General features: G+C 43.3%; 1 protein-coding gene across 1 annotated transcript; it reads right to left on the bottom strand.

Annotated features, from left to right (window-relative positions):
• Nucleotides 1-15,328: 15,328 nt before the first annotated feature.
• Nucleotides 15,329-15,895, bottom strand: LOC121840031 (keratin-associated protein 6-2-like). Its single transcript, XM_042301181.1, has one exon. It carries the CDS (start codon nt 15,893-15,895, stop codon nt 15,329-15,331), a length of 567 nt encoding a protein of 188 aa, XP_042157115.1.
• Between the last annotated feature and the right edge of the window lie 6,498 nt (nt 15,896-22,393).

Below are 22,393 nucleotides of genomic sequence, written 5' to 3'. Positions count from 1 at the left end.
AAAATGTTGGCATAGACAGATGGACATTAGAGCAAGGCTTTATGATGAAGATCTATAACACAGTGTCAGGTCCTCCTACCAGGTCCTGATCCCCCAGGAATCACCTCTGTTTGCACTCACTTTCCCAACAGAATATGAAGCTGTTCACACAGCCTATGCCTAGCTGTCATATGAGTCAAACCAATGATGTCAGGTTAGACTCAATGGTACATGAATGAGTACATACAATATCTTCCTATTCGATCCCGTGTGTCACCTGACCTTCCCATGGGTGAATCCTTTGACAAATTTGAAATGTATCTGTCTACTGGTTAATCTTCAGCAGGATTGGTTGAATGATAGTTATGCAGGGTGGGTTATGAAGGGTCGGTCATGAAGATGATAGTTATGAAGGTTGGGTTATGCAGATGATAGTTATGAAGGGTGGGTTATGAAGGTTGGGTTATGCAGATGATAGTTATGAAGGGTGGGTTATGCAGATGATAGCTATGAAGGTTGGGTTATGCAGATGATAGTTATGAAGGTTGGGTTATGAAGGGTGGGTTATGCAGATGATAGTTATGAAGGGTGGGTTATGCAGATGATAGTTATGAAGGTTGGGTTATGCAGATGAGAGTTATGAAGGGTGGGTTATGCAGATGATAGTTATGAAGGTTGGGTTATGCAGATGATAGTTATGAAGGTTGGGTTATGCAGATGATAGTTATGAAGGGTGGGTTATGCAGATGATAGTTATGAAGGTTGGGTTATGCAGATGATAGTTATGAAGGTTGGGTTATGCAGATGATAGTTATGAAGGTTGGGTTATGCAGATGATAGTTATGAAGGGTGGTTTATGAAGGGTGGGTTATGCAGATGATAGTTATGAAGGTTGGGTTATGCAGATGATAGTTATGAAGGTTGGGTTATGCAGATGATAGTTATGAAGGGTGGGTTATGAAGGGTGGGTTATGCAGATGATAGTTATGAAGGTTGGGTTATGCAGATTATAGTTATGAAGGTTGGGTTATGAAGGGTGTTTTATGCAGATGATAGTTATGAAGGTTGGTCATGAAGATGATAGTTATGAAGGGTGGGTTATGAAGGGTGGGTTATGCAGATGATAGTTATGAAGGTTGGGTTATGAAGGGTCGGTCATGAAGATGATAGTTATGAAGGTTGGGTTATGAAGGGTCGGTCATGAAGATGATAGTTATGAAGGTTGGGTTATGCAGATGATAGTTATGAAGGTTGGGTTATGAAGATGATAGTTATGAAGGTTGGGTTATGAAGATGATAGTTATAAAGGTTGGGTTATGAAGGGTCGGTCATGAAGATGATAGTTATGAAAGGTGGGTTATACAGATCATAGTCATGAAGGTTGGGTTATGAAGATGCTGGTGACCCAGATAATACAAGGGGTGTCCTGTTCAGTGGGGTGTACATGTTTCAAAACAGGGAAAAGACTTAGTTTTTATCAAAGATTCTCTGTAATTAGTATTACGCGATCAAACTGATTAATCATGTAATCGTAATTAACTAGGAAGTCGGGGCACCAAGGAAAATATTCAGATTACACAGTTATAATTTCCCAATATAACCTTTCAGATATTTTCATATCTGATCAATACTCTTCTGATGAATTAATTATTTATTTTACCTCACGTTAGTCTCATTCCAAACGTTGTACATTGTTGGTTATCTGCACAAACCCAGTCTTCACTATGAGTCATCCATACATCACTTGTCTTAAATAATTTATTTATTACTAAGTAATTCACAGAAATGCATAAACAAAACAACAAAGTAAATATGGTTACAAGAAATGATAGGAGAATGTGCCCTAGTGGGCTAAACCGGCATGGCGGCTTGTTAGACAAAAGGGAAGTGGGGGTCGACTAAGAAGTCACTACAGAGTTAATAATTATAACAAATTAAAATGCTAATCCTTTACACGTGAACGCTCACTCATTCGGGAACAATTGCAATCAATATATATATTTACACTCAGTGTGTCGTCTTGATCGCTGGCGAAAAGTTTGTTTATTTTGTAGAATTGTCCGTCTCTCTCTCTCTCTCTCTGTCGTGGTTATAGTGGATAGTTCAGAGTCAGAGTGACATTCATTCATGTTGTTGTAGAATGGATGTTTCGGCGGTTGTCTTCTTCGCGTTCAATGATACCGAATTCCTAGCTGCAGACTAGTAATTAATATCAAAGACTTGTTCTTATTCTGTCAGTATCGATAGTCTAAGAGTTTAACCACGTGGTATGGTTAAAAGATTCAGCAATGGTCTGCAACCTTTGTCCTCCCGTGATTGAGAGAAACATGGTCTCCTGAGGATTTCTCAAAGTCGGGTTTTATTCGGAATTGCAGAAAAGGGGCTGTCCCAGGATGCCTGACCCTAACTGGGCTCATGGGCGGTCCTCTGATTTAGTTAAACTCAAACGGGAATTGGAGTTTCCTTCATTAAACAGTTCAAAATCACATTACACAATTTTACAAACAGTATCATCCTCACTCATTCATCTTATACAACAATTAGATGTAAACCTCATATCTGAGGCTATTATATAAACAGCGTTATGGTAATGTGGCCACACCGTCTCCCATGAGCTTCCCCAAGTTGTAACAAATGGACCAGTTTGTAGCTGGATTCTTCACCGATCTTTGATACCTTCTCCGGAACATAAACATTGTTCGGACCTCAAGTTCTGTGAAGTGGAAGAAATTCCTTTGTTCTCTATGAAAATTTACTCTATCTCTATACTGTGTGGCCATGAGGCAGGGTCTTCCCTAGGAATTCACGACCTCACTCTGACCACAGCAGTCTGGTTGTAGAAGCAGAGAGCGGGGGATGATGCTCGCTGTACCCAAAGAGGGCAACGTCATGACAATGTCCAATAAAAAACAAAAACTTTCATTGTCCGTTGCAAAATGTTCACCTATGATGTGATTATGGTTTCAAAAACAAGTTAGGGCGTTTGCAGTTGATGTCATTTGGATATTGCAGGGATTTTGGAGTTACTGGAGTTACTGTCAATGATAGACCAATGACTCTTCAACTATAACATTTTAAAGTGGTTAGGGTTACTGTCAATGATAGACCAATGACCCTTCAACTATAACCTTTTAAGGGGGTCAGGGTTACTGTCAATGATAGACCAAATAATGTTAAACTATAAACCTTTAAAGGGGTTAGGGTTACTGTCAATGATAGACCAATGACCCTTCAACTATAACCTTTTAAGGGGGTCAGGGTTACTGTCAATGATAGACCAATGACCCTTCAACTATAACCTTTTAAGGGGGTCAGGGTTACTGTCAATGATAGACCAATGACCCTTCAACTATAACCTTTTAAGGGGGTCAGGGTTACTGTCAATGATAGACCAATGACCCTTCAACTATAACCTTTTAAGGGGGTCAGGGTTACTGTCAATGATAGACCAATGACCCTTCAACTATAACCTTTCTGAGCTGGCAACAAGAGGCATCTTAAGTTTAAGCTTTTGAGTGGCTGAGGAAACCCTGCACAATGTTAGAGGGAAACGCCCATGACTAAACTGATATTGGAATCTGAAGTGGTAGCAAAACAACTACAGATGATTAACACCGCACGCATGCACACACACACACACACACACACACACACACACACACACACACACAGAGTGAACTTAACTCCGCTAAGTCTTACAACTGAGAACACAGCAGGCAACAGACACACACAGTATGTTAGCTCATCTCGAAGTCTTACTGCTGACTGCTGAAGCAGCAGAACAACAAGAGATACAGCAGCATCACGTCAGCTCCCGTTCTTTGTGCTCTCTGTTCCCCAACTAAGCACTCCAGAGGAGACACACTCACAGTGAACACTCACAAACCACACACACACACACACACACACACACACACACACACACACACACACACACACACACACACACACATTCACACCTAGACACACAATCACACACACTTCTACATGCACACACACACACACTACTCAATAAAACATCAAGCTCATTAAGTAACCATCCCAGCACAGCATGTAGCCACAGCACCTCCGCTCTGAAACAAAGCACCGGATCATTAAAGATCCATGAGAGCTTTTGACGGTAGTTAGAGAATGACTGGCAGACCTTTCCTTCTGTTGGCAACCAGGGTTAATATTGCATGTCGCTGTGGGTGCCTGAAGATGACATGATCCAGGGGAGTCCTTGGGAAGAAGCCCTTGGACATGCTGCTAATGTGTCCATGTTCCATACTGGGAGAGTTCTGTCTGTGCTACAATGGTCTTCTACCACTGGTCTATCATTAGTTTAACAACAACAACTAGTTTTACATGAGTCCCCAATTACTCACAATAATATCCAATCTCTGTTTGGCCTACAACCTTCCGTCTATCAAAGTATTGTGACAGTGACACATATATACAGTAACAGTCAAAGGTTTGGACACACCTACTCATTAAAGGGTTTTTCTTTATTTTTACTATTTTCTAAATTGCAGAATAATAGTGAAGACATCAATACTATGAAATAACACATATGGAATCATGTAGTAACCAAAAAAGTGTTAAACAAATCAAAATATATTTTAGATTTAAAATTCTTCAAAGTAGCCACCCTTTGCCTTGATGACAGCTTTGCACACTCTTGGCATTCTCTCAATCAGCTTCAGGAATGCTTTTCCAACAGTCTTGAAGGAGTTCCCACATATGCTGAGAACATATTGGCTGATTTTCTTTCACTCTGCAGTCCAACTCATCCTAAACCATCTCAATTGGGTTGAGGTTTGGTAATTGTGGAGGCCAGGACATATGATGCAGCACTCTAGCACTCTTCTTATTGGTCAAATAGCCCTTACACAGACTGGAGGTGCGTTTTGGGTCATTGTTCACTAAAGACGGGCCGCCCCCAGGTGGTGAGGGTAGGCAACAACATCTCCACCCCGCTGATCCTCAACACTGGGGCCCCACAAGGGTGCGTTCTGAGCCCTCTCCTGTACTCCCTGTTCACCCACGACTGCGTGGCCACGCACGCCTCCAACTCAATCATCAAGTTTGCAGGCGACACAACAGTGGTAGGCTTGATTACCAACAACGACGAGACGGCCTACAGGGAGGAGGTGAGGGCCCTCGGAGTGTGGTGTCAGGAAAATAACCTCACACTCAACATCAACAAAACTAAGGAGATGATTGTGGACTTCAGGAAACAGCAGAGGGAACACCCCCCTATCCACATCGATGGAACAGTAGTGGAGAGGGTAGTAAGTTTTAAGTTCCTCGGCATACACATCACAGACAAACTGAATTGGTCCACTCACACAGACAGCATCGTGAAGAAGGCGCAGCAGCGCCTCTTCAACCTCAGGAGGCTGAAGAAATTCGGCTTGTCACCAAAAGCACTCACAAACTTCTACAGATGCACAATCGAGAGCATCCTGGCGGGCTGTATCACCGCCTGGTACGGCAACTGCTCCGCCCACAACCGTAAGGCTCTCCAGAGGGTAGTGAGGTCTGCACAACGCATCACCGGGGACAAACTAACTGCCCTCCAGGACACCTACACCACCCGATGTCACAGGAAGGCCATAAAGATTATCAAGGACAACAACCGCCCGAGCCACTGCCTGTTCACCCCGCTATCATCCAGAAGGCGAGGTCAGTACAGGTGCATCAAAGCTGGGACCGAGAGACTGAAAAACAGCTTCTATCTCAAGGCCATCAGACTGTTAAACAGCCACCACTAACATTGAGTGGCTGCTGCCAACACACTGACTCAACTCCAGCCACTTTAATAATGGGAATTGATGGGAAATTATGTAAAATATATCACTAGCCACTTTAAACAATGCTACCTAATATAATGTTTACATACCCTACATTATTCATCTCATATGTATACGTATATACTGTACTCTATATCATCTACTGCATCCTTATGTAATACATGTATCACTAGCCACTTTAACTGTGCCACTTTGTTTACATACTCATCTCATATGTCTATACTGTACTCGATACCATCTACTGTATCTTGCCTAAGCTGCTCTGTACCATCACTCATTCATATATCTTTATGTACATATTCTTTATCCCCTTAAACTGTGTATAAGACAGAATTTTTTTTTTTTAATTTTTTAAAATGTATTTATTTTTTTAAATATTTTTTTTGAATTGTGAGTTAGATTACTTGTTGGTTATTACTGCATTGTCGGAACTAGAAGCACAAGCATTTCGCTACACTCGCATTAACATCTGCTAACCATGTGTACGTGACAAATAAAATTTGATTTGATTTGATTTGATTTAAAGTAGTCTTTTGCTGTTTGTTTTGTTTGTGTTTCAGAGTATTTTGTGCCCAATAGAAATTAATGGTAAATAATGTATAGTGTCATTTTGGAGTCACTTTTATTGTAAATAAGAATATAATATGTTTGTGAACATTTCTACATTAATGTGGATGCTAGCATGATTAAGGATCATTTTGATCATTAGTATCATTTTTTGTGAATAATGATGAGTGAGAAAGTTACAGACATACCAATATTGTAATGCTGAGAGGTTAGCATTTCTTGGGGGTATAATATGTGTGCTTCTGTAACTTCCTCAATCATCATTATTCACGATTCTTTCAGGATTATCTGTGATCATGCTAGCATCCACATTAATGTAGAAGTGTTGAGAAACATATTCTATTCTTATTTACTATAAAAGTGACTGGGATGTACTATAGATTGATACTATAGACAGAGAGCGGCAAAACTAGGCCAACCTTCTCTGGAGGGGTGTTTGTTGTGTTTGAGTTAAATGAATTGGGGACAAATGTTTCCTGACAGACAATGCCATGATGCTGCCACATGGTGTCATGAATTAAGTGAGAGTTCCTCCGTCCCTTTGGGTGTCATCCCTCTCTGTCAGGCTGTCATCCTCAGTCTGACCCCTGGTCCAACAACATGACCTCCTCACTGTCATGTTATCCTACTACATATATCAATGGAAGTATCAAGAGACAGGGCAGGTGAGCATTCTCAACAAAACCCATTAAGGCAGGCTAGTTTGTGTGACTCCACATCTGTCATCGCTTCAATTTTAGTGATTTTAGTGGATATGGTGTCTGGCTAATGAATACTATTTAGTTTATGTGAAACGAATTGGGATGAATAAAGCTGAACATGCACACATGCTCTCTCTCTCTCTCTCTCTCTCTCTCTCTCTCTCTCTCTCTCACACACACACACACACACACACACACACACACACACACACACACACACACACACTGTCTCTCTCTCTCTCTCTCTTTTCCCTCTACACAAGAAAATAAATGTGCTGTTAAAGAGGTCATGCCTATTTTCAAAGCATCAATATTTAACTCCCTCTCCTTCCTCCTGACTGTGTATGTTCTAGTACTGTACGATGTAGCTTTCGGAGGTGATGTTAGCATACTGTAGCAGTAGGTTGTTCAACTTTATTCTTCATTCTTCATGGGGGAAATAAGGAATACGTTAGCTGTAATGCTCACTCATGCTCAACACAAAACAAATGAGCTCATATGAACTCCAGTAAGTAGCGTTTGATGACACAGCAGTGATAGATTGCATGGTTTTCTTGCTTGTAAAAAGGAACACAGATTAATTCTCCATCCAGGTATATAGAGTGACAAGATATACTGTAAATCCTATGTATGGTGTACTGTCATCACAGAGTCATATCCTTTAGCTTACAGCCCTCATCAAAGTCCACATGGCGAGTGATAATATTACCACATAGAGTGGCCACCATTTTGTTTTCTCCTGCCTCATGCGTGGACGAAAGGTTAAAAGGGCATTCAGTATAACCTGCAATACCCCCGGGGATGAGGCAATGGGGTAATCTACTCCTTATCAGGTGTGTGAAAGTGGAGGATTCGACCCTACCCATGGCAACCTTTTGAACTTCCTGTGGGAGAGGGTTGGAAGTACCATAAACACACACACACACACACACACAAACATTCCAGTGTTTGTCAGGATGCTCTGGAATCTTTACAACCTGGCAGGTCTGGTCTGTTGGGAGTTCCACAAGTGGTCCTCTTCAAATAGGACGCTGTTCTGCCCTAAAGCGCCAAATAGGCTGCTGACCTCTTGCCCAGGGTTCAAGTAAATAAAGCTTAACGACAGGCACGCAGGACAGAGCCCTGCAACCAAAGGAAAGGAATGACCATTGATGATTGTGGCCTTTGACCCCTTTTCAAAGTGCATTTAGTTCAAATTAATTAAGTCTTTAATCATGTTATTTTGGTTTAATCAAATTTGTAGTGACTGAAATGAACCGAAAGAGAATTTAGTGTGGTCACATCAGGTGTATTTAAATAAAGATTAAATCCGGACTAATATCAGAAGACACTAACAAAACAAAAACAAAAAAACATGTATTGATTGTATGATGAGGATAAAAACGTGCAGATAACTTTCCTCTTTCATTAACCTTCAGATACAGAGGTGAATGCGCTGAGTCACGGAACAATGCCATATAAGGGCAAATGGCCAGATGGGTTGCCTTCACGAGTGACCAAAACACACCAGAGGGGTATAGCCTACTACAAAGCAGGATCAAGGAGTTGGCTAGCTAACTTGCCTAAACACTTAACTCTTTTAGAAAGCTTGGAACGGGCATGGTCTAAATGACTCAACAACTAAAACCACATATGTAAGTTTAGCTTTCTTAATGAACCGAAAAAGGAAAAGTCATTTCTGGTTGTTTATCAAAGTTAGCTGGCTAAATCATTGAACCTGCTTTTTAGTACATCCCTCTGATGTATCTTCTAGGCTTTTTAGTATATCCCTCTGATGTATCTTCTAGGCGTTTTAGTATATCCCTCTGATGTATCTTCTAGGCTTTTTAGTATATCCCTCTGATGTATCTTCTAGGCTGGAGGTCAACTAGACAGATTCATCTGTTTCCCCACACTTAACCTTTTGTCAAAAAACTTCTGACATTTCAATGAGAAGATTTTAAAAGGTAAGAAGAGACAAGACACACACACGCGCACACACAAATTATGAGTGATACGGTCCGTTATTGCCTTCCGTTTGGGAGTATATGAATGAATGGCGGCGTTTGTTTAGTGGTCATGTGAACTGTCGTGGTTATATTTGTTTTCCTTTTGGCATCCCATGACATCCTTTGAGGGCAGCGATTGGGAGGGAGAGGGGGAGAGAAGGAGGGCGGGAGGGAGGGATGGATGGAGGAGGCCGAAGGGGGAGAGAAGGAGGGATGGATGGAGGAGGCCGAAGGGGGGAGAGAGGGAGGGAGGGAGGTAGAAGGGGGAGAGAGAGAGGGAGGTGGAAGGGGGGAGAGAGGGAGGGAGGTAGAAGAGGGGAGAGAGGGAGGGAGGTAGATGGGGGAGAGAAGGAGGGAGGTAGAAGAGGAGAGTGAACGGAAAACTGAAGTGCTACAGGGCAGGCCTGATGATAGCAGGGAGGGAGGTACTGGACATCTGGTTGAGTGCAAATTGCTGCTAGCTGAACCCAGAGAGTATGGGACTAGTTGAGTTGACTGGAGTACAGATATCCTTGTTGGAGATCCATATAGACACTCAAACAACATGGACAGGAAATAACTATTCACGACGGACACAAACGAGTCCTCTTCTGACACAAATAAGAAATTGCACACTGCTATCCTCACACAAACATTAACATGCAGACACACACATGCTGACAAACGACCACCAGGCCCTACACACACTCGCCCAATCAGAATGCCAAATGCCCTAACGTGCACTCACACATCGCCAAATACACTGATACACACTGATACACACACACACACACACACACACATCCCCATACACACTCATACACAGTGATACACACACATCCCCAAACACACTGATACATACACACATCCCCAAACACACTGATACACACACAAATTAATAAAGTAGACAGACAACAAATGAAAATATTTTTACTACCAAAACTACTCTCCCAGATTCTCTTTATTTTCTCTTTCTCTCTTTCTCTCACTATATGTCTCTCTCTCTCTCTCAATCGCTCTCTCTCTCTCTCTCTGACTTCCTGTGTTTTTGTTCATAGCAGATGACTCAGTGTCATAGGACTGGGGGGGTAATGAAAGTACAAAGGTATGCAACAATGGATTAGTAAAATGACATTAGTAGTGTAACTGTAGGGTTATTTAAAGTGTTATCTAAATATTGATGATTCCTTAGGAATTATAAGATGCCGTTAGTAGTGTAACTATAGTGATATTTAACCTCTATGGGATCGGTAATGTGACTAGCATGACGTTGTAAGTAACAAGAACATTTCCCAGGACATAGACATGTCTTATATGGGCAGAAAGCTTAAATGATTGTTTATCTAACCACACTGTCCAGTTTACAATAGCTTTTACAGTGAAAAAATACCATGCTATTGTTTGAGGAGAGTGCACAACAACAACAAAAACTTTCATGGCAACTGGTTTGATACATTCACTTCTGAAGGTAAATAATGTACTTACATTCAGTAATCTTGCTCTGATTTGTCATCCTGAGGGTCCCAGAGAAGAAATGTAGCATAGTGTTGTTTGATAAAATCCATTTTTATATTAAAATGTAAGAACTATGTTCTACAGTTTGAACCCCTGCTGTGCCTGAAAAAAAGGGTCTGATACTTAATAGGATAAAGTGTTATCTAAATATTGATGATTCCTTATGAATCAAACTATTGTGTGTCACTTTTGGGCAAATGCAAGAGGTCAATGATCAGATTGAGATTTGGAGCACCTTGACTAAAAGAGACTTCTCAGTTTAACATAACCAACCGTTGTTATTGATACCTAAACTACGTTGCTAAGTTATTTAACCCATATACATACAGTACCGTGTGTTCCATCCTGTGTGGTTGCAGATGAGTGGTTAGGCTCCCTTGGCCCAGCCCTGGCATTCTCTTGTTACCCAGTCTGCGGGGGTAGTGGATAGGGTAACTGGGCCTTGTCTGGCATATCTCTTACTTTGTGCTGAGGCAGGCAGAGACAGGCAGGAAGTTCCAGTCGACATTAATTAACCTGCCCTTTAATGATGCAGGAGACATGAATGAACCTGCCCTTTAATGATGCAGGAGAGACAAATGGTTCTCTCTCTCTCAATTCGATTCAATTTCATTCAAAGAGGCTTTATTGGTATGGGAAACATGTAAACATTGCCAAAGCAAGTGAAAAAAACAATCACAAATGAACAGTTAGCATTAAACACAAATGTTTCAGAAGAGAAAGAAATGTTAAATTATTAACTATGTACGAAAACAAACACCACAACAAGTGTATCGGTCCGAACCTGTACAGGTCGTCAGTCAATACACTCTAAATAAAAGATCTTATATAAAATTGCCTATAATAAAATAGCTCACAGACAAATTGAACTAATTGCACCTTACACAACTTGTCTCCACTAGAGCCCGCTAAGCAAGCTGGCTTAGGTTTTATTTACTTAGGTGTTTGTTCTCCACTGGTCACCATTTTCGATAGCAAGTCTGTACTCACTGAGTCTGTACAGTGTCAAAATGAAATGTCTCCCCCACCTCTTTGCTCTATGTTTGTCTCTCTCTCTCTCTCATTACCTCAGCACCTGTCTGTTTAGACTTGTCTGTTGTGCGTGTGAGTGTGTGGATAAATGCCTTTCCTTTTTTCCCTGTAGGGTCTCTTTTTCATGAACCCAAATGCATCCCTGCCACACCAGGCCATTCGAGTTAGTCTTGTAGAACTTATAAGCGCTGAAAATCCCTCATTAAACAGCAGACAACACCTCTGACAGCACCACCCACATTCCAGTTAAGCCATAAAATGAAAAAGAAAAAAGAAAAAACAAGTTGTTTGGGACCACTCTTTGAAGTCCTCTTCCTCCGCAGCTCTCAACCATTATCCAACCTCACACACACACATCTGGCGCAGCCAGGCCCCACCACTTCATTACCCCCACTCCATGCCACGAACATCATATCTGAAGACAGAAAGTGTGTATGTGTGTGTGTGTGTGTGTGTGTGTGTGTGTGTGTGTGTGTGTGTGTGTCTGTTATGGGAGGGGAAAGGGAATGGGGAGACACACCAACACAGCCTCCCTCGCCTGGATTGGCTGCTGGCTTTTATTGACCTCTCGGCAGGCCTGCGAGGCAGCACTGAAAAACACACACACAAACAAATACACCACACACACTAGCCAAACCAACTAGCCAAACCAACTAGCCCTACCTCTCCTTCCTCTTTGGTTTTTATACAAGGGGCTGTAAAGAGAAACAGCTAGTTGTTGCCCCGGCTGTACCACTTCTTTACTACTCCTCTCTCCCTCCTTCCACCCTCCCTCCCTCTCCCTCCCTCCCTCCCTCCCTCCCTCCCACCCTCCCACCCACCCACCCTCCCTCCCTCCCACCCACCCACCCACCCACCCACCCTCCCTCCCTCCCTCCCACCCACCCACCCACCCACCCTCCCTCCCTCCCTCCCTCCCTCCCTCCCTCCCCCTCTCTCTCTCCCTCCCTCCCTCCCTTCCTCCCTCCCTCCCTCCTCTCTCACTCCCTTCCTCTCTAACTGACTCCCTCTCTCACTCCCTTCTCCTCTCCCTCCCTCTCTCTCTCCCTCTTCCTCTCTCCCTCCCGCTCTTCCTCTCTCCCTCCCTCCCTTCCTCTCTCCTTCCCTTGCTCTCTCCCTCCCTCTCACTCTCTTCCTCTCTGAATGTCTATAAAAAATCAAATTTGTTTCATTCCTCCTGTGGTTTATTGAGGCTCCAGACTTCAGGTCGTGATGAGGTCAGGTGGCCCCTTTAAGACATGATGGAGGGAGGGATGGATGGAAGTATGGAGGGAGAGACAGAGCAGGGACAGGGAAGGGAAAGGAGGGAAGGAAAGAAGGGAAGGAAGGACGGAAGGAAGGAAGGAAGGAAGGAAGGAAGGAAGGAAGGAAGGAAGGAAGGAAGGAAAAGAGGAAGGTCTATGTGCGCTCTGACAGCACTTCTGAGCTGCATCTTGACCAGAGGAGGCTGGTGGGCGGAGCTATAGGGGGATAGGCTCATTGTAATGACCGGAATGGAATAATTGGAACTGAGCCAAAAATGTGGTTTCCATATGTTTGATGTATTTGATACAGTTCAATTTATTACATTCATCCTATAGCTCCTCCCAAAAGCCTCCTCTGATCGTGACTGGCTGTATCGCCGCCTGGTATGGCAAGTACAGCAATCCAGGAGATTTACACCAGGCGGTGTCTGTGGAAGGGACGAAAAATTTCATTGATTTCGTGCTCTTTTTTTAGATTCTATTCTATTACTTCTTTACCTTTGATATTGAATAATTGTTGAGGAAGAGCTTGCAAGTAAACAATTCACTGTACTGTTAACGCCGGTTGTATCCTGTGCACGTGACAAATCAACTTTGATTTGATGTACTCTCTTTGAAATGACTTTGTCACACAAACATATAGAAATGAGTGAGGTGGATTAGGAAGGATTTCACACACACATCAGCTGAATAGCCATTAATTCACATTCAACTTGATTTGACAAGACATTTTTGGGAAATGATTGCCTTGATTTTTGTTTTTTTACTTATTGTTCTTGTTGGCTTATAAATAAACAAACAAAAATGTATAATTGAAAAATGTGAGCCTCATGCAAAAGACAATTTTCTGTCGGATGCCAATTCAATAGACAATAAAGCTTTAAGAACTTTTAATATAAACTCCTAACAAACCTAAATTCCCCGTCAGCATACAGACCAGCAGAACCCTGACTTCCTAAAGTGGTAATCTATTACTGTAAGGGTGTCATACAGACCAGCAGAACCCTGACTTCCTAAAGTGGTCATCTATTACTGTAAGGGTGTCATACAGACCAGCAGAACCCTGACTTCCTAAAGTGGTCATCTATTACTGTAAGGGTGTCATACAGACCAGCAGAACCCTGACTTCCTAAAGTGGTCATCTATTACTGTAAGGGTGTCATACAGACCAGCAGAACCCTGACTTCCTAAAGTGGTAATCTATTACTGTAAGGGTGTCATACAGACCAGCAGAACCCTGACTTCCTAAAGTGGTCATCTATTACTGTAAGGGTGTCATACAGACCAGCAGAACCCTGACTTCCTAAAGTGGTCATCTATTACTGTAAGGGTGTCATACAGACCAGCAGAACCCTGACTTCCTAAAGTGGTCATCTATTACTGTAAGGGTGTCATACAGACCAGCAGAACCCTGACTTCCTAAAGTGGTCATCTATTACTGTAAGGGTGTCATACAGACCAGCAGAACCCTGACTTCCTAAAGTGGTAATCTATTACTGTAAGGGTGTCATACAGACCAGCAGAACCCTGACTTCCTAAAGTGGTAATCTATTACTGTAAGGGTGTCATACAGACGTGACATTCTTGACCCGCAGCTCAAAGTGACCATAAATATCACAGTAACCACTAGGCAGTAAGCACAAGCTATTCAACAATGACAAAAACATTTATTCTAAACCATATTACACTAGGCTATTGAATAATGCAACCAAACCATATTACACTCTTGAATAATGCAACAATTCACAAGCATGTGTGGACAGTTAAAGGAATTATTTTCTCGTCTGTAGTCTACACTTATTACATTTTAGCTTCAAGACAAAAGCACAGCGTTGCTAAAAGCATGTCAAGTAACGTTATCCTATCAAACATGTACGATTAACCCTCTCATTTAACCCTCTCATTCCAATATATCAAGTACAGTAGGCCTATCTTACAACATTACAGCAAACCAGGCTTCATTTTTATCAGCATCATGCAAATCATTACATGTGGTGAAAGAAAATTGCAACTGAAAACGTGGATATAAGTGAATTGACTGCGATGAGCTGTTTTTATATGGAAGCCCATACCCGCCACCAAATGTATTTCAAATGTATTTAGTCTGTGCTTCAGTCTGATCAACTGTAGCCTATTGATAACAACCAGAACTGCAGGTAGCCTAGAGAAACCTATGCCCTCCGATCCCATCTGGGCCAGGGAAGTTATAGCCTAAAATGGGTCCATATATTTGTGTTCTGAGGAAATGTGAATTTGGTTTATATTCAAACTTCGGGTGGTTAGACTACCTAGGCCTTTTTAATCACAAATTATTGACTGGAATTAATCAATCAACAAAATATATATGACATGCTGTATGAGTATCTTTTAAATTACAGATGTATAGGACTATACGATACAACGCTGCACACTGAGAGCTCAGGCCTGTTCCTTTTATTGGTCTATCGCAATTGTTGTCTCTTGCCTGTGTAAAGGGTTTTCATGTTTTCATCCTCCCTGGGGCCAGGAGGTTTCCAGGAGTTTTCTTTTTAAACCATATGACCTGAATAGAAAAATAATGGGGTCCCATCGTAGCCCACATCATAGCCCACAACATAGCCCACATCATTGCCTATATCATAGCCTATATCATATCCCACATCATAGCCTATATCATAGCCCACATCATAGCCCATATCATAGCCTATATCATAGCTTATATCATATCCCACATCATAGCCTATATCATAGCCCACATCATAGCCTATATCATGGCCCACATCATATCCCACATCATAGCCCACATCATAACTCACATCATAGCCCACATCATAGCTCACATCATAGCTCACATTATAGCCCACATTATAGACCACATCATAGCCTATATCATAGCCCACATCATAGCTCACATCATATCCCACATCATAGCCCACATCATAGCCCATATCATAGCCCACATCATAGCTCACATCATATCCCACATCATAGCCCATATCATAGCCCACATCATAGCCCACATCATAGCCCATATCATAGCCCACATCATAGCTCACATCATAGCCCACATCATAGCCTATATCATAGCCCACATCATAGCTCACATCATATCCCATATCATAGCCCACATCATAGCTCACATCATATCCACATCATAGCCCACATCATAGCCCATATCATAGCCCACATCATAGCTCACATCATATCCCACATCATAGCCCATATCATAGCCCACATCATAGCCCACATCATAGCCCATATCATATCCCACATCATAGCTCACATCATAGCCCACATCATAGCCCATATCATAGCCTATATCATAGCTCATATCATATCCCACATCATAGCCCACATCATAGCCCACATCATAGCCTATATCATAGCCCACATCATAGCTCACATCATATCCCACATCATAGCCCACATCATAGCCCATATCATATCCCACATCATAGCCCATATCATAGCCCACATCATAGCTCATATCATATCCCACATCATAGCTCATATCATATCCCACATCATAGCTCACATCATAGCCCACATCATTTCCCACATCATAGCTCACATCATTTCCCACATCATAGCTCATATCATATCCCACATCATAGCTCATATCATATCCCACATCATAGCTCACATCATAGCCCACATTATAGTCTATATCATAGCCCACATCATAGCCCATATCATAGCCTATATCATAGCTCATATCATATCCCACATCATAGCCCACATCATAGCCCATATCATAGCCCATATCATAGCCCACATCATAGCTCACATCATATCCCACATCTAAGCCCACATCATAGCCCATATCATAGCCCACATCATAGCTCACATCATATCCCACATCATAGCCCATATCATAGCCCACATCATAGCTCACATCATATCCCACATCATAGCCCACATCATAGCTCACATCATATCCCACATCATAGCCCACATCATAGCCCATATCATAGCCCACATCATAGCTCACATCATATCCCACATCATAGCCCACATCATAGCCCATATCATAGCCCACATCATAGCCCACATCATAGCCCATATCATAGCTCACATCATAGCCCACATCATAGCCTATATCATAGCTCATATCATATCCCACATCATAGCCCACATCATAGCCCACATCATAGCTCACATCATAGCCCACATCATAGCCTATATCATAGCTCATATCATATCCCACATCATAGCTCACATCATATCCCACATCATAGCCCACATCATAGCCCATATCATAGCTCACATCATATCCCACATCATAGCCCACATCATAGCCCATATCATAGCTCACATCATAGCCCACATCATAGCCCACATCATAGCCCACATCATAGCCCATATCATAGCTCACATCATAGCCCACATCATAGCCTATATCATAGCTCATATCATATCCCACATCATAGCCCACATCATAGCCCACATCATAGCTCACATCATAGCCCACATCATAGCCTATATCATAGCTCATATCATATCCCACATCATAGCTCACATCATATCCCACATCATAGCCCACATCATAGCCCACATCATAGCTCACATCATAGCCCACATCATAGCCCACATCATAGCCCATATCATAGCCCACATCATAGCCTATATCATAGCCCACATCATAGCCTATATCATAGCCCACATCATATCCCACATCATAGCCCACATCATAACTCACATCATAGCCCACATCATAGCCCATATCATAGCCCACATCATAGCCCACATCATAGCCCACATCATAGCTCACATCATAGCCCACATCATAGCCCACATCATAGCCCACATCATAGCCCATATCATAGCCCACATCATAGCCCACATCATAGCCTATATCATAGCCCACATCATAACTCACATCATAGCCCACATCATAACTCACATCATAGCCCACATCATAGCCCACATCATAGCCCACATCATAGGTCACATCATAGCCCACATGTCATTTTATTTTATTTTTTACAGCTGTTTAATTAATTTGTCATATGCTACAACTAGGGTCCGGAGTTGGTTCGTTTAGCTTACTACCAGAACAGAAAAACAATTTCTCCCCCATCACTCTGGGACTTCTGCTACCTCTGAAATCTCCACACAATATTAGAAAACATATCATATTTGAATGATCTACATTTGACGTTTTTGGTGGTGGGGATGGACTTCCATAGTTTTATGTGGTTCGGGGCAGCTGGCAGCTATTGAGTCAATTTCAGAATGTAACAGGCTGTTACTGCAATTTCAGGTAAAAACTCTATAAAAGCCTCAAATATTACGAAAATGTCTATACATTTCAGCTATTTCAAAAACATTGCTCTACTATTACCATATATACTGTAAGAGTGTTGGCTCAACGAGACAATTCTGTTTACACTGCCCTGCTTCAAGGGGGGTAACTGTCGGGCGAGTCTCGTGCTCAACCTCAGGAGGTAGCGGTGGAGATGTAAAAAGTATGCACGTTTACATTTGAGTCATCTGTGTAGCCGAAGTGTGACGAGGCTCTTACAAGAGGAATTGTTGGTTGGCTGCTGCCCTAAACAAACAAACTGTGTGTATGTCTCTGTCATATGCAGGGTGTACTCTCTACTACACGTCAGAATGGAGTGTCTCCGCATGCGTGCCTGTGTGTCAGTCAGGGTGAGAGCCAGGGAGAGGGGGGGTGTGGGGGGGTGGGTGTACTCTCTACTCCACTCTTCAACACCTATAACCTCTGCCCTAGGCGTGAACTCCAGATGGTGAGATAGGAGTCTTGGCAGCTGGCATACCTTTCAGCAGAGCATCAACAACCTGTCGGTCCACCTACGCTCTGAACATTCCTTCTCCTAACCCCCGTCAACCTCCTCTTCACCACTTCTTCATCTTCTCTTCCCCTCTTCCCCCTCCTCTGCCTTTCCCCCTCTATCACTCATAGATATGTCTGTACTCACACAAAACCTGTTTAAGCAGAGAAAGCACAAGTCACACAAACATACTAGCACACTGACATACTATACATTAGCTGACTTCTGACCCCAACAACTGGAGGTGTGATTGTGTGTCCTCTTTCTAACATGTTGTTCTCTTAGAATTATTTTCTCGGCCTCACCTAGCCACCTTAGCATCCTCATTTGATCTTTATAATTGCGCTCGTCAACTTTATTATCCAGAGACTGAACATTAGCGAGTAATATACTCGGAAGCGGTGGTGGCTGGTGTGTTTATGGACATATTCAATCTCTTCCTATCTCAGTCTGCTGTCCCCACATGCTTCAAGATGGCCACCAATATTCCTGTACCCAAGAAAGCAAAGGGAACTGAACTAAATGACTATCGCCCCATAGCACTCAATTCTGTCATTATGAAGTGCTTTGAGAGACTAGTCAAGGATCACATCACCTCTACCTTACCTGTCACCCTAGACCCACTTCAATTTGCTTACCGCCCCAATAGGTCCAGAGACAATGCAATCGTCATTGTGCTGCACACTGTCCTATCCAATCTGGACAAGAGGAATAACTATGTAAGAATGCTGTTCATTGACTATAGCTCAGCATTCAACACCATAGTACCCTCCAAGCTCATCATTAAGCTCGAGGCCCTGGGTCTGAACCCCGCCCTGTGCAACTGGGTCCTGGACTTCCTGACGGGCCACACCCAGGTGGTGAAGGTAGGAAACAACACCTCCACATCGCTGATCCTCAACCACTTGGGCCACACAAGGGTGCTAGCTTAGCCCACTCCTGTAATACCTGTTCACCCATGACTGCGTTGCCACGCACGCCTCCAACTCAATCATCAGGTTTGTAGACAACACAACAGTAGTAGGCTTGATTACCAACAATGACGAGACAGCCTACAGGGAGGAGGTGAGGGCTCTCGGAGTGTGGTGCCAGGAAAATAACCTTGGCACCTAAAACCCTCACAAACTTTTACAGATGCACAATTGAGAGCATCATGTCGGGCTGTATCACCGCCTGGTACTTTAACTGCACTGCCCGTAACCGCAAGGCTCTCCAGAAGGAGGTGCGGTCTGACCAACACATCTCCGGTGGCAAACTACTTTCCCTCCAGGACAGCTACAGCATCCGATATCACAGGAGGGCCAAAAAGATCATCAAGGACAGCAACCACCCGAGCCACTGTCTGATCACTCCGCTATCATCCAGAAGACGAGGTCAGTACAGGTGCATCAAACCTGGGACCGAGAGACTGAAAAACAGCTTCTATCTCAAGGCCATCAGACTGTTAAATAGCCATCTCTAGAACATTATGCCTATATACATAGACTTGAAATCACTAGTCACTTTAATACATGGAACACTAGTCACTTTAATAATGTTTACATATTTTGCATTACTCATCTCATATGTATTTACTGTATTCTATCCTATTCTACTGTATCTTAGTCTATGCCGCTCTGACATTGCTCGTCCAAATATTTATATATTCTTAATTCCAGTCCTTTACTTAGATTTGTGTGTATTGGATATATGTTGTGAAATTGTTAGATATTACTTGTTAGGTATTACTGCACTGTTAGAGCTAGAAACACAAGCATTTTCCTACACCTGCAATAACATCTGCTTTACATGTGTACTGTATGTGACCAATAACATTTGATTTGAAGCCTGAGGTTGAGAGGGTTGGATCAGGGGTGGGGGGGAAGACACGGAAGGGTTGGGGCTAGGGCGTAAGGGGCAGGACTGTTGGACCTGTGTGTGGCGTGGTGTGCATGCATTGGTGCGTCTGCATGTGTTGAGGAAAGTTTCCTCCGTGTCATAAACTGCTCTTGACTGGCCACGGTACTCTTTACAATTGTGTTTGTTTCAAGGCTTTCAACAACAACAGAGGGTTGACCACATTTATCTTTCCATCTCCCTCCTCTCTCTCAACTTTCCCAACTCTATCTCTCTCTCTCTGCCTGTCACATTAAAGGTGACCTCTGTGACCGGGTGGTGACCACTCTGTTCCACCAGCAGCAGGGTGAATGGGGACGAGAGCAGAAACACCCTTTACATCCTGCAGGAAGTCCCTGACCCCTGAACCCTGACCCCCACGTCCTTTTATGACCCCTCCACAGCCACCCAGCTTTCCACACCTTTTCACACACACGCAGAAGCAGACGAGTATGCTCGCTCGCGCACACACACACAAACACTCCACCATCCTTATATACTGTATTGGCCGTAACACAGGCCTAGTGGCCTATCAGATCGGAACTAAGGGTAACCCCATACTTTCCCCATGAGCACCCAACACGATAGTCCTAGAGGGCCACTACAAAACATTTAATACCGATTATAATGTTATCCACTTAGCCCTCAATATACCCACTTTCCGGGGCTTAAACGCACATCACCCCATAACTTCCCTGTCCTTGTCCTGCTCTCTAGCCCTCTATATATTATCTAGATCCACCTAACACACAGTTACATATGACAAACAAGACAAGTAGGTAGGAGAAAACAACAGCCCTCCTAGGGAATAGGATTTTGGTGGTGGGAAAGTGAGAGAAGGGGGGATGGAAAAAAGGGATTACTGCCCCCTTTGTCTACCACTAATCCCACCACCACCTCAACACCACCATCACCTCACCATCACCATCGCCTCACCGCTCACCACCAACACCAACACATTTCAATGACGGGTCCACCCCCTCCTATACCCCTCAGATATACTCAATGTGCTCCCTCCCTCCTTCCCTTCCCTTCTCAGACAGCGTGAAATCTGCCCCTAAAAAGAGGTGGGGGCACTCGTCCGTTACTACCCCCCACTCCTCTCTTCCTCCTTTCATCCATTCTCTCCATTCTCCATGGGTCCGACCTGTTCCTGGGCCCCATAAACCCTTTGTGCAGATCGATAGCCTGCGGCTGGAGGCTAGCCAGACCTGGGTTAGTGAGAGTGAACCAACCACCAACCCCCACTCTGATGACAAAATGAACCCAGGTTGCTCCGTTCCTGTTACCCAACATGCCCATGTTCATAGAACCCAAGTTCCCATCCCGAACTGACTTACTCTAGATGGCCCCTAGTATTAGTCATTGAATGTTTTTACTCAAGCAGATACTGTATGTTCTGTTTAAAGTAAGCCATCTACACAAACACATCAGTATGTTCTTGTGCCTTGTGACATGGCTGTGTCCGGGATTGGATGGTTGTGGGGGGGTGACTTGTCCTCCGGCCACGGGTACAGCAACATTGACCTGCTGACCTCTCTCACAAACTGTCCCTTGCTATTTTGGAAGGAATTGATCTTCTCCCCCTTCCTTTCGTCATCCCTTTCTCCATTGGCACAATCCAACCTCCAGGGGCAGTTAAAATGCAGCTGTCTCTCACAGTTCAGTGTTACCCGCCATGAGGGGAAGAGGGGGGTTTATGGAGCTGCAGGCGAGAGGAGTGAAACAAGGAAAGTATAAGGCAATAAAAAAATTTAAGGGGGAAAGGGCGTCGTTGGATCCTAAAACAGGTGTTTTCTATACCTCTATCCCTCCCCCCTCTCTCTCTATCCCTCACTCTCTCTAGCCCTCACTCCCTCCCTCTCTATACCTCTATCCCTCCCTCCCTCACTCTCTATCCCTCACTCTCTCTATCCCTCACTCCCTGTCTCTCTATCCCTC

The sequence above is a fragment of the Oncorhynchus tshawytscha genome, linkage group LG19, assembly GCF_018296145.1.
Source record: "Oncorhynchus tshawytscha isolate Ot180627B linkage group LG19, Otsh_v2.0, whole genome shotgun sequence".
Taxonomy (NCBI): Eukaryota; Metazoa; Chordata; class Actinopteri; order Salmoniformes; family Salmonidae; genus Oncorhynchus; species Oncorhynchus tshawytscha.
The sequence above is the reverse complement of the archived record's forward strand: the minus strand, read 5'-3'. Positions and strand labels throughout refer to the sequence as shown.

Bases quoted from the DNA above. Each gene is read 5' to 3' on its own strand.
- LOC121840031 (XM_042301181.1), bottom strand. From the start codon at position 15,895: ATGGGATATGATGTGAGCTATGATGTGGGCTATGATATAGGCTATGAT.